The following is a 23,159-nucleotide window of genomic DNA, read 5'->3' as shown; positions in this document are numbered from 1 at the left end:
TCATCATCATCATCATTGCCCCACTGACACTCCCACAGGACACTCCCACTCAAAAAAGGTGTGTGTGGGGGAAATAGTGAGAGGTTTGCTTTGAGACCAGACCATGGTTGGGGAGATGGAATTGTGCCCATTCTGTTCCAGGGACTGAAGAATTGTTGTTCCAATATTTTTCTTCTACTTAATACAGTGGTACCTTGGGTTACATACGCTTCAGGTTACAGACTCCACTAACCCAGAAATATTACCTCGGGTTAAGAACTTTGCTTCAGGATGAGAACAGAAATCGTGCAGCAGCGGCACAGCAGCAGCAGCAGGAGGCCCCATTAGCTAAAGCGGTGCTTCAGGTTAAGAACAGTTTCAGGTTAAGAACGGACCTCCGGAACGAATTAAGTTCTTAACCTGAGGTACCACTGTATAAATAAACCAGTTGATCAGACCCATTAAGAGTTGGCATCTTACATGATTACTGTGTCTAGCTTATAATTTGAAGTTGAAAAAACTGGGGGCGGGGGAGAGGATATCTCAAGCTTTACTCTCTTTGAAAGATTGGCTGGGCAAGATGGAGCAACTCCCCTGTGGGATCTTTTTAGTTTAGAGAAAAGGTATGTTGGAGGATGCCTTGGCTTTGCCTCCATAGGCAGAGGAAACGCTGCTTCTGAAAACCAGTTGCTGGAAATTGCAGGAGGGGAGGGGGCTCTTGTACAGACCCCCGTTTCTCTTTACCCAGAATTCCACCTGGCCCCTAATTTGGAAGATTTTAGGTATTTGTGGTCTCTTCAGTGGGTGGGGTATGCTAGACCTGGCTTTTATAGGCAGAAATGAGTTTTTATGGTATTTTGGTTTTAACCTTCAATACTATTTTGTGAATCCCTTTGGATTACTTTTTGTGTACAGGAAAAATGACAAATCAGTGCAATAAAATCATCAGAACCTTAAGACAGCAGATCAAAGGTTTAACCACCACGATTTATATAACACTATATTTCTATATATAACCAAGAAGAAGAGCACAGAAGAGAGAGAATGCAAGGCTTCTAGCAAACATGCTAAGTATTTTCTTTTTAGTCAGCATCAGTAAGCCAAAAGCGAGCTTTAGTGTAGAGATGATTGCTGATATCCAGGACTGTGCTTCCATTCTTTCCAGAGAAAGCATTTGCCTATTGAAGCATAGAGCAGATATTCTATCATTAAATATTTAATCAGCATGGGCAAGACAACTTGCTATGCCAAGTACTCCAGAAGATAATGGTAGTTCTCTTGCCCTTCATTATTAAACACATTCAGAATAAACAGGGTACTAGATCCTGTATAGGCAGCGGGGATCTTGTATAATTATGTTTAGAACTTTTATGGTACAATGGCCATATTGAAGAATATACAAGACAATATTTCAAGCAGCCATCTCAAAAGCTCCTGCCATTTGCGCATATAAAACTTTATTCTATCATCAAACCAAATCTCAATAAGGTCAGTAAGTGGACAGAAGAATGACTAGAATATAAACCTTCTCTGGCCAGGGAGTTTACAGAGTAAAATAATACAGGATACTAATGAAGGACTAACTGTGGACTGGCAGACTTGCAGAAGAGAACAAATTAACCTCTGGAGAATCAGGAAACATTACAAATAGACATTAAGGCACAAAGGTTGGCAAGGAAGGAAGGAAGGGGGCTGGCTGATGGCAGAGGAGACCAGACAAAGCAACATGTCCACTAAGTGGGAAGTGGCGATGGAAGAGCTGGCTGCATTTCCATGAACATTTGAGTCTAAGCTCTAGTTACTATCAGTATTGCCAGAACTAATTATGGTACAGAAGCCCCACAGCCATCAATGTATTTAGATTATTCGTCCTGTCTTAAAAAGCTTAGAGTATGTAAAAGTCAGGCACTGGAAAATTGGCATATAGCACATCCCTATTATTCTTCTAGAAGTATATTTGCTTCTGGAAGAGGCCTAGGTTTGAATTTTCACAGACTAGTGCTCTGCTCTTTAACATTTTCATTCGGTGCACTAAAAATATGGTGGAAGAGAACACTAAAAAGCACTTACTGTCTATGAGCTGACCTAAGGAAGAAGAGGAGCAACCTCCAGCCAAAAACAGATATAAAACTGGCTCCGAAACATCTTTACGTAATGCAATGAGACACCCAGAAAAACACTCAGGGGGTTAAATAAAGAAGTCCAAATTACATAGTGTTGAAAATGTAATAGGGAGCAAGTCAGCCAGCTGTGAAGTGGTTGTTGAGTTGGTTTGTTTTTTGCCACTAGTCAATGACTATGAAGGAGGTGCAGCTCTGTCTAGCTTAAATGTCTCCAATTCAGTCTTTGATGAGACAATAAGGGTCTCTGAGCTTGCCACAGGCAGGCTGAGTGGGCAGACAAACAATTTGCCAGAAAGCTCAGGCGGCAAGAGACCAGCAAATTTTCTCATTCCATGAAGAGCAGCACATGCAGTTGATGCACAAGGACTTAGGAATTTAATATTCTCTTGCAGAAGGAAAAACCTTTTATTTTCCATTTCAAAACAAACTTCACAAAACCTGCCTCCTGCTAGACAAGTGCATAGCAGCCTTACAAAATAGGAAAGAAGTACTTCAAGATACACTGTAGTCTGAAGAGAAGTTCTAGTTTAAATCTGTCTCTGAACACACCACTTGGGTTTTTCATACATACAATAGATCAGGAACTGTTAATTCAATGACAGACTTATGAACATTATCTATACGTTCAAATCAAGAGGGAAAATGCTTTGCCTGTTTGTTTTCATGTGTCTGAAGAGGGGTCTACACACCACTACCTTGTAGAAGATTAATGAGCCATCTTCATGTGCAGAAACAACACATTTCTTCAAGGTGTGAAAAGTTTGTGCGCTCAGCTTTGGACTGTATAATAAATGGAGAGAGATGGAGTACAACTTGCGCTTACGTTCCCTCTGCTTGTTTGGATAGCCTAAACAAAGTCATTCCCAGTTACAGAAGGGCAGAACCTTGCAAGCAGGTTGGCTAGCCTGTGGCTCTCCCAGTGTAGCCTTCCAATTCCCATCAGTCCCTGATAACACAGCTAATGGTCAGGGACTATGGGAGCTAGAATTCAACTGTGTCTGGTCACTGGGTGCCCAACCCCTACCCGCTAAAGTTTAATCAATCTAGGAAGGTAATTTGAAGAAGAAAAACCTGCCCAAGTGGAGTCAAATTTCAAAAACTTAGGGGGCGGCAGGAAACCATTCCTGCAACATTTCATCCAGCAAGCTCAGCTACAATTAAGCTTAGGAGTTTGAGTATTTGGCTCCATTCTATTCTATGCACAAGCCCTTCGTAGCAGATAATCCAGATCTTCCCTGTGATACTGCTTTGCAACAGCCTGTGTACCACTGCACCACTGGAGGAAGCGCAGTTCTAAATTCTTATTATCCGGAGCCACTCAGGAATTTGCTGGCCTCAGAATGCCTGCACAATCAGTTTCCGCTTCACGTCGCGGCTGAACCTGTTCATCTTGAACAATTCACTGTCGTAGAAGGCAGAAAGGTTGTGGATGTTGATCTGGCGAGCCTGGGAGGAGGGTGGGGGGCAGAGAGAGGAGAGTAATATAAAGAGGTGTGTTTGCCAGACTTTTCCACAAGCTCCAAATAGTTTAATCAAGAACAGATTCATAATGGATGCATATCTGTCTAGCAAAGCAACAACAACCAGGAGAACAGAAATGGAGATGACTGAACAGTTAAGGACACAATAACTGTATTTGCCTCATCTTTGAAGAGCAGCTCTTCTGGATCAAGCCAAAGGCCAATCCAGCAGTGGCCAACCAAATGCCTATGGGAAGCCTGCAAGCAGGACATGAGTGCAACAGTGTTTTCCCCTCCTGTGGTTTCAAGCAACAGGCATTCAGAAGCATTGCTGTCTCCAGCAGTGGAGGGAGCACACAGCCCACCAGGCTGGTGGCCACTAAGACTCTGCTTCACATTAAATCTGTTTCTGTGAGCGCTACAGCTGTACCTAAGGGGTGCAGACTTTTAGCTCCTCTCTCACAGGAACACCTGGCAGACTAGATGGACTTGGACATTTTATCCACAAGGATTTAATGCTACTAAATTGAACGTGATAGTTTCCTTGATCTTTGAGGTCCTTTTCCCAAGGATAGCTGGATTGCAACTTCTCTGACCACTGGGCAACACTTAACTGTGGCTGGTGGGAACCGTCGTTCAGAAACACCTTAGAGGGTCACAGCTTCACCATCCCCTGCATTAAAGCTTCAAGACATGTGTGCAATGTCCAGAGAAGTTGTTGCAGAGGCTGAAGCCCAAGGCTTGCCTGGTGCTACTGTATTATACTTCCCCTTGCAACAATTGATGCTCACAGCCCATTTGCCCAAAGCTTAGAAAGGAAACACAGAAGGGTATTTAGGCTCCCAAGAACAGCAAGTACGTTGGGGGAAAGTCACCCACATACCTTATCAACTAAATCTTTCTCCGGCACCTCAATGGTATCTTGCTGAGCCCCATAGCGATTCCTCTGGTACATTGTCTGTTCCGACACCAACTGCTTCAAAATGAACAGCAAGAGCTCGTTGTTATCTCGCCTGAAGGCGAGGTACCTTGAGAAAGTCTGTGCAGGAAAAACAGGAAGCAAGGTTGGGAGAGTCAGCAAGACCATCACACAGATTGAAAGGAGTGGGGGGGGGTACATTCCAGTGATGACGACATTTTAAGTAAAGGAATCATCCACTGACCACAGAAAAATACCTCAGAACAGGCTTTCTGAGGAAGAAAATGCTGGACTTTAAGGAGAACCGCTGACATTGGGTGACCTCCCACTCACCCTGAAAACCATGCCACTAATCAAAAGGGTTCCACATTATGCTGCACTTAGCCCATCTATTTGCCGCCATTCTGGAATATCCTCCTATATCCACCAGTTGCGACATTAACACTCTGCTGTTAAGTCATTTGACTTGTCCCATCCCCTGGTGCTACCAAGAGAAAGCAACGTAAAAGGGGACTACAGTGGTACCTCTGGTTGCTGACAGGATCCGTTCCGGAGCTCCGGTCAGATCCCAAGGTTTTCGCAATTGGAGGTGCCTGTTCTGAGCATGCGGCGAAACCTGGAAAAATACTTCCGGGTTTGCCGTGTGCATAACCTGAAGGATACGTATCCAGAGGTGACGCAACTAGAGGTACCACTGTAAATATATCCTACTGCAAAGGATGGTGAATGGAGAAATTCACTTGCATGGGATCTCTTGTTCTTTTGTTTCATAGGCTCAGGCTACTGACACAGGAAATCAGTGCATCTGCTCTAGGGGCTTTGATTTCTCAAGAAAAATAACAAGGGTCTTTAGTCTAACCACCGCTAGCTGTTTTCAGTCTGCCTAGTTAGTAGGTCCAATGAGGCCAATATAAACATGTACAAAGAACTGAGCCACTGTTTGGGTCTAGCCCTGTATCTCAATTACACTGAAGTTCTGGAGCTGTCAGTGGTTGACCCCATATTCCTTTAAAAAGGAAAGGAAAGGAGGACCTCCCATCTACGCAGCCCACAAGTGCAGCCTCACATACCTTCCGCATGCTCCTCATGACACTGAATTTCTGCGTGTCAATGAAGCTCTCCAGCATCACCCGGATGGCCATGTTGACATCGTCCTCCACTACGTAGTCCCGCAGGTGCATGCGGGCATGGGCCTCGGCCATCCGGATCATGGACTCAATGTGACGCACGGTGATAGGGATGCTTCCTGTCGCCTGCAGAGAGACAGAAGGAGTGTCCCAACTTGCAAAGAGCTTGCTTCTGATCTCGTTGCCTATGTATGTTGGCAATGTATCAGTTTGTAAGCCCCTTTTGCCCGCTGTGAAGTGGTATATTGTAGAAGCTGGACAAACTCAGTAAAAACACAATGAAAGACATATAAAGAGTACAGGGAGATTAGCAGAAATATAATGAATAAAGAGGATTAAGGCTTGGTTCAAAACAAGCATGTTCCACATCACTCTTGTCCATTCAGTCCCTCAGTTTGAGATTATTTTTTTAAAAAAATACAGAAATAAAACCAGTAACTGTTTTATGAGATGACCAGAGGGCTGCCTTTCAAGCTGCCCTTGAGCTGCATGCTCAGAAATATTATTCAAGTGCTGTAGATTTAGATAAACTTTAGCAAAATTAAACTTCACACACACAACTTTTCAGTTCAAAAAATAATTTTTCCCTCACAAGTGACAGCAGTGCCAAGTGAGTAGAGAAGGCCAATGGTCACCACACAGGTGTGTCAAATGTGGCCCAGAAGTGACCCTGGGGCCAGTAATGCACTGTTCTCCCTGTTTTTCAAAACAGATGGCCAATTGCAGGAAATCCCACTTAAGAGATGGAAGGGGAAGAGATCCTGGGAGGACAATTAGCCATCACTTGAGGCCCCACTTGGAAGGCCTCAGCAGCAATCATATCAGGCTTCCTAGCTGCTTGAAGCTGCTGTCACCCGCAAGGCGGGCAGGGAGACATTTAAACTTGAGAAGCAGCCCTTTGATCGCTGTGCAAAACTGTAAGCTGACAGAAGAAAAAAAGCTGGCAGTGTTGACTGAGCCGTAACACGCCATTCTACGAAGATCCTCTGGGAACAGGGCTTTGATTAAAAACATGGAGCGAACGAATTCCTCCAGCACACCTCAGTTCAGTGCTTCCCAATTGTCCTGCAGAGCCTCTGTTGCTGTTGGCTTTTTTTGGGGGGGGGGGGGTATTTCTATGGTAGTTTTTTGTTATGTGAATGGAGCCGCAGACCCCCTAGGTGGGTTTTGCGGACACTGCCTTAGTTCAATGCTACCGACAACTAGATAGAGTGCACCATCTGCTGGCAGACAAACTGCAATGCGCAGAAGATGAGCAACCTCCCAGCTGGATGATTTAGCAGATAAAACTCTTCTAAAAAGACACAGGAGCTCCAGGGCTGCCTTGGAGCTGCTTCACTTGTCAGGTGAGAGGGGTATCATCTGCACAAGGCCCAACAATTCAGTTTCCTGCATCATTAGGGAGCAGAGCAAGGCGTGGAGGCGCCTCTGCCCTGTGTTATCACCTTACTTCCTGCCATGTCTGCTTACCATGGATTCTTTCCTGAGTTCACTGTACATCCTGGCAACTTTGTCCTGGTCCATCTGGTTGAGTTTTGGGTGGACTTTTTCTTTTGCATAAATAATGTACTTCTTCAGGATCTCCTGTGGAATGGGTTCTACGCCGTAAGTATTTGGGAGGACAATCTCTTGGGAGTCTCCGTTCGCAACGTCCTTGCTGTTGGGGTGATGTTTGATGTGACTGCCGACAACAAACCGAGCCAGCATCTCGTCCTGCAACGAGTCATTGAAGAGGGAACAGGCAATGAAATCCCGTCTTTTAGAAGTCCCAAAAGATAAAAACCTACACCAAGCAACTTGCAACGTAGAGGAAAAGAGAAAGGGCAACCCTGGGTTGAAGATATGCAAGAGCTGGTCCATGTTACTAAGCAGCTGCGTTCATCCAAAGTGTCCTCAGTGGACAAGGCTGCTAGGATGCAGAATTTATCACTGCTCCTTCATAAAATTATGCCAATTGGTAGCCCCTTGGCGAATCAGTCCTCAAGCCTTGCTCAGGTCATAAAGAACTTGCAAAGCCTCATACCTGAACAGGATCCACTGTGTCCCTGACCACACAGAGGATATCAAACCGAGATATGATGGGCTCAGTCAGATCCACATTTTCTGAGAAAGTCAAGGAAGGGTCATAGCGCCCACCTAGAAGGAAAGATAGCGGCTTAGAGCTGCTGAACCCAAAGACCAGTGCTTTCCCCCTTTCCTGGTACCGATTCATCTTTGCACCCCTGATTACAGTCACAGATTCCTTTCCCCCTCGCCAGACCTACAAACACATAGAACATCCAAAGAACAAGGCAGCTGTAAAGCCAACAGTGTGCGTCTTTTTGAGCAACTGTGGAATAGCAACAGCTTCCTACACCCCTGACTCATACCTATGGGGTTGGCAGCAGCAATGATGGTGCAGCGAGCTTGCAGAGATGTGACAATGCCAGCCTTGGAGATAGAGATGCTCTGCTGCTCCATGGCTTCATGGATGCTGGTCCTGTCCTGATCAGTCATCTGAAGAAAGACAAAGGCATTCACCTATCAAAGCAACTCAGCCCCTGAATACTTATAATAAAGAGCGACATCACCAGAAGCTTCCAAGCTTTTTAGCTATTTACCTATTTAGGAATTTTCTAGGACAGAAAACTCCATAGCAGACCAGACTATCTGTTCATTGAGCACCATACTCTGATTATTGGTGACTCTCCAGAATCTCAGGCAGAAGGCCTTTCCTTTCAACTGCTACATTAAAAAACAACAACTTGGAGAGGTCCAGGGTCTGTACCTAGCACCTTCCATGTGCCCGGCCATTGCACTATATTCTCTTCCCAACTTCTTGAGAGAAGCATTTTCCCAGAGAGTCATGAATTCAAGAGCTAGTGCTACCTGTTTATATTTTACTTATTGTTCATATTTTAAAAATCCATCCTACCCTTACCCCATATATGCCCACTGACTGCTTCAATCTGCAGAACTGGCACTGTTACAGGTACCACATAATAAGAAACTGACAGCACCCACTCTTTGGAACTCCCTGCCTATTGACAACAGGGTGGCACTTTCACCGTACTCTTTTTGGCACCTGCTAAAAACATTTTTGTTTAGGCAAGGCTATCCAGACATGTCAAATGCTGACATGTGTTTCAATGTGGTTTTTCAGCTTATTGTTGATTTTAATCTATCTATCTATCTATCTATCTATCTATCTATCTATCTATCATCTATCTATCATTTTTATTAAGTCTCCAACATTATTTCAAAGCATTTATCATAATATACAACTTTTTTAACATACAAAGTTTCTTCTTGACTTTCAACCGCTTTCCTGATGTTTGTTTTTTTACTCCTTTTAATTAGCTCCTTTTAATTATCTAAACTCCGCTACCATTAAATCTTTCAGTAATCCATTGCTTATATGATTTTAATTTTTTGGGGGGGTTGGGGGTAATAGTTGGTGTTTTAAACAGCTGGTGTTTACTGCTAATTTTATTGTTTTATTCTTTTTTTTTTTGAAACCACTTTGAGGTCTTACTACAATCAAGCAGCATATGAACCTTGCAAAATAAAAACAAACAAATAAGCTAAATGCTTTGCAGGAATGGGGTCTCCTTTGCTTCCAGGTCAAAGATCCAAGTCTGCAGCCTTGACCTATATGGGCAGGTTCACAGGCCTTGCACAGCCCAGGCAGCTTTATTCAAAATCTACCTTGGTCCTGGTGCCCAAATCAACACTCACCTTGTCAAATTCATCTATCAAGCAAACCCCCCTGTCTGCCAGCACAAGGGCTCCTGCCTCGAGGGTCCACTCCTTGCTCACGGGGTGCCTCTGCACGTAAGCGGTCAGACCGACAGCGGAAGCTCCCTGGCCAGTGGTGAAGATCGCTCTGCTGGACGCTTTCTCCACATATTTGAGGAACTGAGACTTGGCCGTTCCAGGATCTCCGCAAAGCAAGACGTTGATGTCACCACGGACCTTATGTTTCCCTCCTAAAGCGTTTAACAACACACACAAAAAACGTACAGTACTGTACACTAAAATGTGGAACTCAAGTGCTGCCCTCTAGAGGAACAATGTAATACTGAAGGAGGTATTTCAACAATAAAAAGATAAAACAATGCAGAATGGTGTGCTATGCTGGTATCCTTTCACAAGGGCCATAAAACTGGAAAGGACAGACACCTGGAAATAAAAACCAGGCCACCAGGTAACTGAACAATGGACAGAATTCCCAATCAAGCTCTGGGAACTTTAGAATCATGCCATATATTGCAAACATTTTGGGCAGAAAGGTCTTCTGCAAAACGTTCAAAATGGAGACTAACCAATTTCTTCTGATTGCAACGAGATGAGTGAACTGCACTGAAAATTAAGAGTGGCCTTTCAAAACTGTCTGTCAAGTCACACCTCTCTGGTGTAATTTCCTTGTAGCACTATAGAGATAACCTCTGCAGCAGTTAAGGTAATATTGATCAGACAGCTTCTTTGGGTAACAAGCTCTTTGACCTACCTGGATTTTTGGGTTCTCCTCCAAACAGGGCTAGAGCCAGGCCCCTTTTGATGTCTTCGTGTCCATAGATAGAAGGAGCAATGCTGGCAAAGATCTGCAAGGGAATCAGCAGCTGTTTTCAGGACGTCATCTTGGATGACAAAGAGGTAGCAAGAGAAGCAGCCATGTTACAATGAAAAGCTGCTTAAAGGCTCTAGAGGTGCAGCCCTTGTTCCACTTGCATAGCAACATCAGCCATATGCAGCGGTAAGAGAGAACAATGGTGTGCATGACTGCATGTGTGGTGCTATGGTTTGAGACACTCAGCCAGCAAGCTCAATGGATCACAGTCTCTCAGTCCAACCTACCTCACAGGGCTGTTGCGCGCATAAAATAGAGAAGAGTAGAATCATGTGCACTACCTTGAGATCCTTGGAGGAAAGGTGGGATATAAAATAGACAAATGTGCATATTTATATGTGCTAATTTGGAAAGGGTTAGGGGACCCAGGTAACACTCAGCACCTTATAACTGCACATTGTGAGCATACCTTTTGATTTTGTGTAAAGGTTTTTTTGGAGAACCACATTGGCCGCTCCAAAAGAGTTCTGTAGCAGGGAAATTTATTTATTTTTTACTTGAAGCCTGTGGGCCTTTCTGTTCTTGGAATCAAAAAGCTGCTTGCCTTTGGATGAATAGCTAGACTAAGGAAGTGAAGGCGTGGTAAAGCCTGCTACTAGGGCAGTGTTTTTCAACCTTTTTTGGGCAAAGGCGCACTTGTTTCATGAAAAAAATCACGAGGCACACCACCACTGTGTGCGGAGAGGGAGATGTCAGAGCCCCGCTGCTCTCTATGGGGAATCGGATGAGAGCGGACCCCCTGTCCGCTCTCATCCGATCCCATCCGATCTGATCCCCACCCAGGACGGATGGAAAATAGGGTGGACACAGTCCGGTGCCCACCTAGTGGGCAAAAATTTGACTTTTTTTATAAAAAAAACTTTCGGATTTTTCAATTTTTCCCACGGCACACCAGGCAACATCTCGCGGCACACTAGTGTGCCGCGGAACAGTGGTTAAAAAACACTGTACTAGGGGAGCAATAATTCTCCTGCACACATGAAATACAAACACACCGTAGCTAAACGCTGGAGGAACAAATGGGGCGACAGAAAATATTTGGGGAGAGTACCTGCAACCCACTGGAATTGTCTACATGCCAAGTTCCTCCATGCAGTTTCTGACTGGTTAACCCATTCCCTGTCCTCAAGTGGGAAACAAAAAACCCAAAGGTGAATTTGGTTCCAAACTCACTTTCTCTCCAATCTGCTCATCCTTGGACAGGCCTACGATGACCTTCATGTCCTCATCTGTCAGCTCCCCAACAGCCACCTTATTATCCTTCTTGGCAATGTGATTTGCCAGGATCACTGTCGCAAAGACGGGAAACCCATTGGCAGTATTCAAAGATCCGTCATAATTATTATGGTATATTCCAGTTAGCTCCTGAAAGGCAAAAGGGGGGGTGCAGAGAGAGATTCTTTAGTCACTGGTACCAAGACAAATCCCTGCAACTGAAGGAGCCATTGAAGATAATGAAAAGCCAAGCTGAGTAGATAGATGCATTTTGGCATCCTGGTGACATATGCGTGACTGAGCTGCTCTAGAAACAAGTTGCTAACTCTATTTGATGCTGTTCGAAGCATAGTTAAGTGTCTGAAGAAGTTTTCTCAGCGTGGCATGGACACTATTCTTCTGTTTAATAGATGTGATGCATATGACATATTAACACAACATCTGCAACTTCTACCTGGAAAAAACCCCATCATCATCTGTTTTCCTTTAAACTATTCTGCTGACAACAGCGCCTTCGCTTCTTTGAAGTTCTGCACAGCATGCCAAGAGTCTTAATTTCCAAGGAATCTAGATGTAAACCTGAGTTGGCAGTCTACAAGCCTAGACAGGTGCGTGTGTCATCATGCAGATAAAAAAAGTATCTGCAAAAATATGGAAATGACCCAAGTTTTTATTTTCTGCTATTGAGTATAATGTACAAAACCACCGGGGGGGGCGGGGGGGCTTAAGAAGCCTTGAGTTAGCATTCTGACAGATTTAAGGCGCATGCTTCATACACACAGTACAATTTTAATCAAGATGACAAGCACCCCCTTCTCAAATTCTATACACCAGACCATTTTCTTAATGGTTTTGTGAGTGCCGTAGTCTCTCTGGACTTCTCACTCTCCTTCCTCTGGCATCGTACTCACAATCTCGTCTCCTGGCTTGCAGCTGTCAACTAGGTCGGCAAGCAAGATGGCATCCTTGGAGCGAGGGAGCCTGCCCGCTGCCACTTTCCCTGGGCTCTCCTGGATTTTGATGCGCTGGTAGTTCTGGTAGACCGTCTGTGGGGAAACAATATTAATCAGCCAGCAGGTCAAAGGCAACAAAAAGGACAAGGACACACAGACACACCAACCAACATTTCAGAATGGAAAGAAGGAAGCCACAATATCAAAAGAGGCATTGCAAACAGGTCTCTCTAGATCATTTTTCCGTTACGTTTACAAGCCCAAAGCCTTGTAAGGCCTGGCTCTATAGGGAAAGAAATGGTACAAATGTTTTCTATGTATCAGCACTGAATTTATCAGGACTAGTATGGCATTCTATGCTTTCATGCAAGGACAGGCCTCTTGCCCTTACATCCACACAAGAAGCCTCCTGGAGAGTAGCCATGTCAGTATGCAGCTGCAAAAAGACAGTATCTACTGCATTGTGAAGTGTCCACACAAGGCAGATTATCACTCCCCAAACCACCACTATACAAAGCTCAGAATACTTTGAACAAAAGCATCACCCTTCAAGGTCCCAACACATGCCAGATTCCCTGCAGAAGCCACTGAAGAAGAAGAGTTTGGATTGGATATCCTGCTTTATCACTCCCCTTCAGGAGTCTCAAAGCGGCTAACAATCTCCTTTCCCTTCCTCCCCCACAACAAACACTCTGAGGTGAGTGAGGCTGAGAGACTTCAGAGAAGTGTGACTAGCCCAAGGTCACCCAGCAGCTGCATGTGGAAGAGCGGAGACGCGAACCCAGTTCACCAGATTACAAGTCCACTGCTCTTTGGGAAGGTGATGTATAGGGTTGCCTGCAGCAGTGCAGTCTGGGTAAGCTGGACTAGGTCAAATGGAATATTATGTCTTATCAGTCTCTCCTTAAATACCTCCAAGCAAAGAAGAAAGAGCTGAGCTCTGGGCTAATTTGTCCCAGCTATATATGACATATGCATGTCTTTAAGACATAAAACAGTAGGAGCTAGACTCCTAAAATCACCCTAATCCTTGCTTACCTCTTCCATGTTAATTTCAAAGGGACCCACGGACTGACACTCTGGGCAGGATCCTGGCTTTACTTCCTGGTTCTGGGACTGCGTGAAAGGCCCTAGGATGAAGCTACACTTGGTGCAGTTGTATTTGACCATGCTGAGCTGGGGCAGGACTCCTGTGCAGCTCGTCACAACTCCACTCGTCCGGATCAGCTGGTTCAAGTGCAGCTGCCTGAGAGAAAAAGCGAAATAAATTACTGTTGAGATAGATCCCGTACTTTAGGGAAGTGCAAAATAACCGCAGTCGTCTGCAGGCTATCATGGCAATCGAAATGCAATTAAAACAGGTTCACTGTCTTAGAATGGATTATTTTACGAAAAGGAGTTCTTATTCATAGCAGCTCCCTAATGAAACACACACCACAACCATCAGAAGTCTTGCCACCCAAGGAGTGAGAAGGAAAGAATTGCAGCTACAACATCCCAGGCGGATATTAGAGCTGAGGAGGCAGCAGTCAACTAGTTGCTGGGCGTTTGGGAAAGGCCGTGCAAGACACTTTGCAAGCCTTGGGGCTCAGCTCTTCTGAAGCACAAAGCACAGGACTTATGGACCCTTGGCTCAGCACTTCCTAAATGCCCAACTGTCAGCTGATGTTTGGTCTTTTAGGAGGCACAGTTTCAATCGCCTGTCACCATTAAGTCAGGTGACTGACCAGTGAGTGGTCCCTCCCACCAGTCAAAGGTGCCAGACAGAAGTAGGGAGAGATAAAGGTGTGATCCACTGGGTGTACAGAAAGCCATGAACTCCCTTCTCCATTGCAGCTGCCCAAAATTCCCTCCTTTCACAATCTTCCTGCCCCTAGTAGCCTACTCTCTAGGCTGGGATTTTTCTGGAGCCTCTTGTTCTCCAGGGTTGTTCATGGTCTCCAAAGAACGGGAGAATTCAGGTCTTACAACAGGAGAAAGGAGCCAGCGGAGGCCCTCCAGGTTTTGCTGGGACTTCCAACTACCAATCAAGACTGGAGCACAACTACATATGGTCTACACAGGTTCTCAATCTCCTTAAATATTCTCCTAATTTGGGTGGGGGTACTTGTGTTTTGGAGAAGATCAGTCTACATCCCAATCCCAAAGGAGGGCAGTGCTAAAGAATGCTCCAACTACCGCACAATTGCACTCATTTCACACGCTAGCAAGGTGATGCTTAAAATTTTACAAGGCAGGCTTAAGCAGTATGTGGACCGAGAACTCCCAGAAGCTGCAAGCTGGATTTCGAAGGGGCAGAGGAACCAGAGACCAAATTGCAAACATGCGCTGGATTATGGAGAAAGCTAGAGAGTTCCAGAAAGACATCTACTTCTGCTTCATTGACTATGCAAAAGTCTTTGACTGTGTCGACCACAGCAAACTATGGCAAGTTCTTAAAGAAATGGGAATGCCTGATCACCTCATCTGTCTCCTGAGAAATCTCTATGTGGGACAAGAAGCTACAGTTAGAACTGGATATGGAACAACTACTGGATTTTTCAACCCATTGGACGCACCGGCCCATAAGGCGCACCTAGTTTTTTTGGGGGGGGATAAAGGGGGGGAAAATTATTTTCCCCCCAGACGCAGGGCTGGGGAGGGGAAAGCCCGAGTTTCCCCCGACCCCAGCCCCCAGAACAGGCTGCTCTGCGCAAGCCCTCCCACAGCTTGCACAGAGCTTTCTGAAGCCTGGAGAGCGAGAGGGGTCGGTGCACACCGACCCCTCTCGCTCTCCAGGCTTCAGCGAAAGCCTGCATTCGCCCCATAGGACGCACACACATTTCCCCTTCATTTTTGGAGGGGAAAAAGTGTGTCCTATAGGGCGAAAAATACGGTAATTGGTTCAAAATTGGGAAAGGAGTACGACAAGGCTGTATATTGTCTCTCTGCTTATTTAACTTATATGCAGAATTCATCATGCGAAAGGCTGGACTGGATAAATCCCAAGCCAGAATTAAGATCGCCGGAAGAAATATCAACAACCTCAGATATGCAGATGACACAACCTTGATGGCAGAAAGTGAGGAGGAATTAAAGAACCTTTTAATGAGGGTGAAAGAGGATAGCGCAAAATATGGTCTGAAGCTCAACATCAAAAAAGCGAAGATCATGGCCACTGGGCCCATCACCTCCTGGCAAATAGAAGGGGAAGAAATGGAGGCAGTGAGAGATTTTACTTTCTTGGGCTCCACGATCACTGCAGATGGTGACAGCAGTCACGAAATTAAAAGACGCCTGCTCCTTGGGAGAAAGGCGATGGCAAACCTAGACAGCATCTTAAAAAGCAGAGATATCACCTTGCCAACAAAGGTCTGTATAGTTAAAGCTATGGTTTTCCCAATAGTGATGTATGGAAGTGAGAGCTGGACCATAAAGAAGGCTGATCGCCGAAGAATTGATGCTTTTGAATTATGGTGCTGGAGGAGACTCTTGAGAGTCCCATGGACTGCAAGAAGATCAAACATATCCATTCTTAAGGAAATCAGCCCTGAGTGCTCACTGGAAGGACAGATCCTGAAGCTGAGGCTCCAATACTTTGGCCACCTCATGAGAAGAGAAGACTCCCGGGAAAAGACCCTGATGTTGGGAAAGATGGAGGGCACAAGGAGAAGGGGACGACAGAGGTTGAGATGGTTGGACAGTGTTCACGAAGCTACATGAGTCTGACCAAACTGCGGGAAGCAGTGGAGGACAGGAGTGCCTGGCGTGCTCTGGTCCATGGGGTCACGAAGAGTCGGACATGACTAAACAACAACTTGTGTTTTCTGCACCACCTATGTTTGGATTCAGACTTACTCAGGTTTGGAGTAGACCCACTGAAATCAGGGAGGCATCAGATGATCTAACTCGAGTCCCATTGATTTCAATGGGTCTACTCTAAAGCCTGGGTCCAATGCACTGGATCCAAACAATTTCTTTTTAAACACGCACAGAATCTGAAATTACAATTCTAATCCTAAACATTTGTTTCAACATAAATCTGACTGAAAACAGTAAATCCTCTAAAGGAATATGTTACAGATTGGAGGAGTAACGTGAAAAGGAGAGGTTTGCTTCTGCTTAGGGAAGATTTAACAAACACAGAGCTTCCCCCAACCACTCAAATAACATTCTACCCTAATGCTGTTACTAAATGGTTACTTGTTGTGGTCACAGGGAATGAGGCAAGTAGCTGTTTGCAAGCCTGGCTGCCTACACATCCTGGCCATTTATATTTCATTAATGAGCTTATCCACCAGAAGTCTTAGAAGGACTGCTCATCACCCAAACCAAACCAATTCCTCACCTGAGTGATCTTAACTCCTCCACCAGAGGCAGATGGGAGATGCGGACGTGGATTTCCTTGGCAATCCGGTCATATTTGGGGTACATAGCTAGCACTACTTCCTTGGCCGCTTCATCAAAGATCTTCAACATTTCCGCTGGGGCTTCTGGAAGGAAATAGGCGAGGACGTGCTCCCGAGCAGCCAGATCTTCATAGTTCACCACCAGGCTCTCTCTGTTCTCTTTGGCACAAAGACAAGTACGTTTTTGACAAATGATGGCTCAGTTTTTCCAACCCATCATAAAAAGTGTTAAATATCTTGTACATTAAGCACTACAATCTTACAAATCTTCTTCTACATCATATAAATGTATTGCACATGATGTTACCTAACAGCATATGAACCGTTCTGAATATCAGGTGTAACCTTCTTCTCTTCCTCTTGTTATCTGATCACTTAGAATCATAGAGTTGGAATAGACCACAAGGGCCATCGAGTCCAACCCCCTGCCAAGCAGGAAACACCATCAGAGCACTCCTGACATATGGTTGTCAAGCCTCTGCTTAAAGACCTCCAAAGTAGGAGACTCCACCACACTCCTTGGCAGCAAATTCCACTGTCGAACAGCTCTTACTGTCAGGAAGTTCTTCCTAATGTTTAGGTGGAATCTTCTTTCTTGTAGTTTGGATCCATTGCGCCGTGTCTGCTTCTCTGGAGCAGCAGAAAACAACCTTTCTCCCTCCTCTATATGACATCCTTTTATATATTTGAACATGGCTATCATATCACCCCTTAACCTCCTCTTCTCCAGGCTAAACATGCCCAGCTCCCTTAGCCATTCCTCATAAGGCATCGTTTCCAGGCCTTTGACCATTTTGGTTGCCCTCCCCTGGACACGTTCCAGTTTGTCAGTGTCCTTCTTGAACTGTGGTGCCCAGAACTGGACACAGTACTCCAGGTGAGGTCTGACCAGAGCAGAATACAGTGGCACTATTACTTCCCTTGATCTAGACGCTATACTCCTATTGATGCAGCCCAGAATTGCATTGGCTTTTTTAGCTGCCACGTCACACTGTTGGCTCATGACTTCTGAACTATACTTCTGAACACTGTTGGCTCATGACTTCTGAACTATACTTCTGAACACTGTTGGCTCATGACTTCTGAACTATAAATCTATAATATCTATACAGGTATGGCACAGGCTGCAGAAGCCCTACAGGTTAGTCACTTCACTAATCAGTTACACTGATGAAGATGCTGGGAATAAAAAAACACACAAAAAAGTGGGTTCCAGATCAGAAAGGAGATGCATCTGAACATGATTTCAGTCATCGATGAAAACACTGAGGAAATGGGTGCTCTTCCCCATCCTCTCCCCATATTCCTACACAGCTGTACCTTTGCACATGTCACTGATCCTCTCCTTAAAGACATTGTGGCCATGGTCATCCACATGAGTCTTCAGGAAGTTCTTGAAGCGGTGGTAGATCTCAAGCCGAGGCGCTACCATAGACACCCACTCCCTCACAGAGTGCCCTTTCATGTCTTCCAGGTTTTCAATGCTCTCGATCATGTCTTCATCTTCATCCTCACCATCAGCAGCTCGCTCAGCAAGGCGCCTCTTTCGCAAAGGACGGTCCTCATCTTCATCATCGCTATCTGGAGTTTCCAGAGGGGGTAAAGTTTTTTTTTTTTTTTTTTAAAAAAAGGACAGATCAGACATAAGGCTTTTGATGCTACTGGTTAATGTAGACAATTCTGGAGAACCAATCTCTGTGACAAGATACAGCGCTCCAAGCCTAACGACCTCACATCCCGTTTTGGGATTAGAACCCATGCCTTGCATGCTTACAAAATGAGACATGCAATATTAACAGTGCAATCTTATGCATGTTTACATGGAAGTAAAAGGTGAAAAGGTAAAGGTAAAGGATCCCTGGATGGTCAAGTCCAGTCAAAGGCGATTATGGGGTTGCGGCACTCATCTCGCTTTTAGGCCGAGGGAGCCAACATTTGTCCACAGACAGTTTTCCGGGTCATGTGGTCAGCATGACTAAGCCACGACTGGCGCACAGAGGACCGTGACGAGTGCCAGAGCGCAAGGAAATGCTGCTTACCTTCCCGCTGGAGCGGTACCTATTTATCTACTTGCACTGGCATGCTTTCGAACTGCTAGGTTGACAGAAGCTGGGACAGAGCAACGGGAGTTCATCCCATTGCGGGGACTTGAATCGCTGACCTTCCGATCAGCAAGCCCAAGAGGCTCAGTGGTTTAGACCACAGCGCCACCTGTTGTGGAAGTAAGTCTCGGTGCACTCAATACGTTAAGTGCACACTGGATTACAGCCTAAAATTGCTCTGCTATTGCTCAATTTCTTGGAATTTTAAAGATCATTTTAAAAATATTTACTATCTGAAATATCTAAACGCAAACTATTGCATGGCCTCCAGGAGAGGAGACTGCAGCCACTTTGCTCCTTTCTCTGGTATTGCTACTGCTGCATTACACGTGAACTGAGTCACCGCAAATCATTTTGAAAGCATTGCCGAAGGGCAACCTACAAATATTCTTAATATATAAATTTTTACAAATAGAAGTGCCAGCCAGCTGCTTTTCAGAAGATGCATTGTACAGGTATAAGCTATTGAGCAAATAGAAACAAGCTTTATAGATGGTTTTCTTCCCCACCTCATAATACTAAAACCTGGGGTCATCTGAAGAAACTGAACGGTGGTTGAAGTACTTATTCAAACTGTGCACAATGGAATGATAGAACTCACCACCACAAGATACAACAGTGTGATGGCCACCCATCTGGATGACTTTAAAAGGGGATTAGACAGGTACATAGAGGCCAACAGCAACAACAACAAGAAGAGGAGTTTGGATTTGATATCCCGCCTTTCACTCCCTTTAAGGAGTCTCAAAGCGGCTAACATTCTCCTTTCCCTTCCTCCCCCACAACAAACACTCTGTGAGGTGAGTGGGGCTGAGAGACTTCACAGAAGTGCGACTGGCCCAAGGTCACCCAGCAGCTGCATGTGGAGGAGCGGAGACGCGAACCCGGTTCACCAGATTACGAGTCCACTGCTCTTAACCACTACACCACACTGGCTCTCAACAGCTTCTAGTCACAATTACTCCTGAATGCCAGTTGCTGGGGAAGTAATGGCAGCCATGGGCTCTTGCATCTGGGTGGCCACTATCAGAAAAGGGAACTGGAGCAGACGGGCATTTGCTCTGGTCAAGCAGGACATTCCTTATGCTATTAAGCTGCAAATACATACCATAAAGCAGGCCGCTGTGCATGCGGCCCGGGCCACGGCCCATCTCACGGTCCCTCTGCCGCATTGCTCTCTCTGCTGCTTCCCTTTGGCTGGCAGTCAGTTCCTCCACATCTTCATCATCCGTAGCCATGCCTTCAGGTACGTAGCGATCAAGCTCTGGAATAGGGCGGTAGTCCCTAGACACGCACATTCTTCAGTTAATCAACCTGCGCAGCGTGAGTGAATCATCTGCATACCTCACTTAAATTTACAGCAGACACAAGCACCTGTTAACATGTTAAAGGAGTCTGTTGCACAGCACCTACCCAGGAAAAACGCAAGGCACATAGGCGCAATCTGTCTGACGTTTGCCATTTTTGCATGGAATAACAACTGCAGTTGTTATTCCAATGGCCCCTCTAGCCCAGCATCCCATTCCCACATAGGCCAACCACAGTGAGAAGCCCACAAGGAAGACCTGAACGCAAGAGCGTTATCCCCTCCTGTGGTTACCAGCAACTGGTATTCAAGAGCATTGCTGCCTCCGAAAGTGGAAGCAGAGCACTCATGCTACGGTTGTGCAAATGAAACACACAAAGCTGCGCTGTGCAAAATGAGATACAGGAGTACAGATATCCCCAAAGGCAGCTATCTTGCCATGGGGTGGGTGGACTCCCCGACCACATGTAGCTGGTAAGTTTGTCAGAAGCTGCACTGGGTGGGAAGTTAACTCCTCTGCCCAGCAACCAAAGAGTAACAATGGGTTTTTCTGACCCTTGGAAGAGCATGCAGAATGTAAACAAGAGCATACACATGGGCCTTTATTAAATTACCTAGCACCATCAGTGTACATGGTACGTTGCAAGATCTGAAACAATAGTACGCTCTCTAACCCTACTGAAGGAAAATACATTAGAAGGAAGAGATGATAAAGAGGACAAGGCAGATGTATAATGAATTAAAATAGAAAATAATTTTCTGAATTTATCCCAAAATACAATTCCACAGAACAGGATGCAAACAGAAGGTGTAAATGGACGATTAAGATTGCTAGACAATATCACGGCCACACAGCAAGGGAAATCTGCCTTCTGCACGTGATGCCAATGCAGACGCATCTGGGTGAGTTCCCCCACCTTTATCATGATGATCACCTGTCAGTCTGGCCAGAAGTGTCATTGATGCAAACAGAGCAAATTCATACACAGTCAAGATGTTACATGTGAGTAGTTGTCCACAGAAGCAGCTGTATTCTTTTTTTTTTGGGGGGGGAGCAATATTTACAAACTTCTGAAATAGAAATGCTACTAGAAGGCATGCCAGATTTTGGTTTACTTTCAGCAATAAATCCTGGTGAAAGCAATAATATATTTTGCAGAAATGTTCACATACCCATCAACACATAAAGGATGAAAAATCCAATATCCTCCATAAGTTGAGATCTTTTGAAATAAATCCTAATTACTTATCCATGTAGAAAAGAGTAAATTTGCCAAATGTATAACACCTGCACCTCAGAAGCTTCTTATTTCAAGGAGGTCCAGTTTCCATCAATGCAGATGTATCACCTGAATTCTGCCACAACAGAAAAGAAATCTCACAGGAGGATTTGGCCACCGGGGAGAAAGTCTCCTACCTTTCCATCCCTTCTCCAAACAGCTCTTCTCCATCTTCTTCTTCTTCATCAGGGAGATGCTCTGTTCCCAAGAGTCCTTCAGATTCATCCTCAAAGGGGGGCAGATCTCTCCCAGGACTAGAAGTGAAGGCTTCTCCCCTACGAGAGCTGTGCGCAGGGCTGGTTGCCACATTGGACTCGGAGGAATCCTAAGAAAACACATGGTGCCAAGTGTAAAATTTGCAATAAACAATATCCTTAAAAGCTGGATTCTTGGGGTATGAAGGGATGTGCTTTAAACATATGGTATGTGCACTATCCCATGTCAGGAAGCAGAATCATTCCCCTGATAAGTGCAGTGCAATCATACACATGCTTCATCAGAGGTAAATCCTTCAGAGTTCAGCAGGGCAGGCTTGCACTAAGCGTGCACAGGGTTACTTGTTTACACGCAGGGAATAGATTTTGAAAGGAAACTTAATTCCACACGCAAATTGCGCCTCCGTTCTGAAGTGGTGCAGCCGGGACACAGATTCGCCCCTTCCAAGCGAGGACTGGGCTCGTGCGTGGGGTGGGGTATTTTGCAGGCTGGCGTTTGACAAAAAGTCCACTTCCTTCCCTCCCTCCACCACAGAACATAGTTGGGGTGTAGACGCCGTCAGCTTACAAACACCCTCCCAAGCAAATGGGTGGTTCTTTTAGTAAGATTCCTCCGCAGCACCCCAGGCCGGCCACAATGGGAAGAAGACAAAAGGCCCGAGGGAGGTCTCAGATGGGGGGAAGGAAACTCTTAGCAGCGTCAACCGGGAGAACTATAGAATCAGTTGGGACTCCCAGGGTCATCTAGCCCAACCCCCCGCAATGCAGTCGTGTGCAGCCCCCGAGTCCAGCGCCTACTCACCGCCATCTCTGCCGCTTTTCTTCACCGCTCCCCCTTTCCTGCTCACAGCGCCGGACGCAGCCCGAATTCCGCGCGAAATGGAATCACGTGACCAAAAAGCCCGCGAAAGCTCATGAATAATAAAAAGCTCATGAATATGCAGATGAAGTGGCGCCGCCTCCTCGTGAGCTAATAGGGGAGAGCGTGCTTAGCCTATTAATCAGCTCCGAAGGAAATTGGGTGGAGCTTTTGCTCGGGAGGGAGGGCAGGAGGCATGCAGCCCGACCCTGTGCATTTTGGGCTGGGGGAGGGGACTTAATTGCCTTCAGTGAGATTTGATTTGGAGGAAATGTGCAGAAAATTGGGTTGTCCTTGTGCATAGGGTTAAATTAATTGGTTTTAATAAGATTAAGTGCTCCCTAACACATGGTTTAGGCCGGCGGGAGGAAGGGGAAATGGAGATGCTGGGCCTGGGGTGAGGATTCCGTTAATGCGGGGCATTCCCTCATCAAGATTTTTCCTCGGCTGGGTCTAAAAACTCGTTTCCCATCTACTTAGCTGCATTAGCCCTATATCACGAATTGAAGGAGGAAGCAGCGTTCTGTGACTTCCCATTGTTTTCCACTTTTTAATCCGTTGGAGGTTTATGTGGGGAACACCCTGTTCATGAATTTTGTTTATAGCTAGTTCAAAATACAGGGG

At 45.5% G+C, this 23,159-nt stretch overlaps 1 protein-coding gene across 1 annotated transcript; it reads right to left on the bottom strand.

The window, feature by feature from the left end:
• Positions 1-1,419: 1,419 nt before the first annotated feature.
• MCM2 (minichromosome maintenance complex component 2) lies at positions 1,420-22,618 on the bottom strand. The gene is made up of 16 exons (XM_081184053.1): positions 22,479-22,618; positions 21,599-21,786; positions 19,984-20,159; positions 18,094-18,354; positions 16,713-16,932; positions 13,424-13,631; positions 12,344-12,478; positions 11,391-11,582; positions 10,098-10,191; positions 9,326-9,576; positions 7,978-8,104; positions 7,632-7,744; positions 7,079-7,321; positions 5,552-5,734; positions 4,446-4,601; positions 1,420-3,548 (listed from the first exon to the last, which is right to left on the bottom strand). The coding sequence occupies exons 1-16, from the start codon at positions 22,482-22,484 to the stop codon at positions 3,438-3,440; spliced, it is 2,664 nt and encodes an 887-aa protein (XP_081040179.1). The 5' UTR covers positions 22,485-22,618; the 3' UTR covers positions 1,420-3,437.
• Between the last annotated feature and the right edge of the window lie 541 nt (positions 22,619-23,159).

Source organism: Podarcis bocagei (genome assembly GCF_964188305.1).
Source record: "Podarcis bocagei genome assembly, chromosome: 2".
Taxonomy (NCBI): domain Eukaryota; kingdom Metazoa; phylum Chordata; class Lepidosauria; order Squamata; family Lacertidae; genus Podarcis; species Podarcis bocagei.
Note: the sequence above shows the minus strand (reverse complement) of the source record. Positions and strands in the feature narration are given on the sequence as shown.

Coding starts and splice junctions, on each gene's coding strand:
- MCM2 (XM_081184053.1), bottom strand. Junction 16,933..18,093: donor GATCAGTGACATGTGCAAAG/GTACAGCTGTGT, acceptor TTTGTGCCAAAG/AGAACAGAGAGAGCCTGGTG. Junction 7,745..7,977: donor TGCTGCTGCCAACCCCATAG/GTATGAGTCAGG, acceptor CTTTCCTTCTAG/GTGGGCGCTATGACCCTTCC.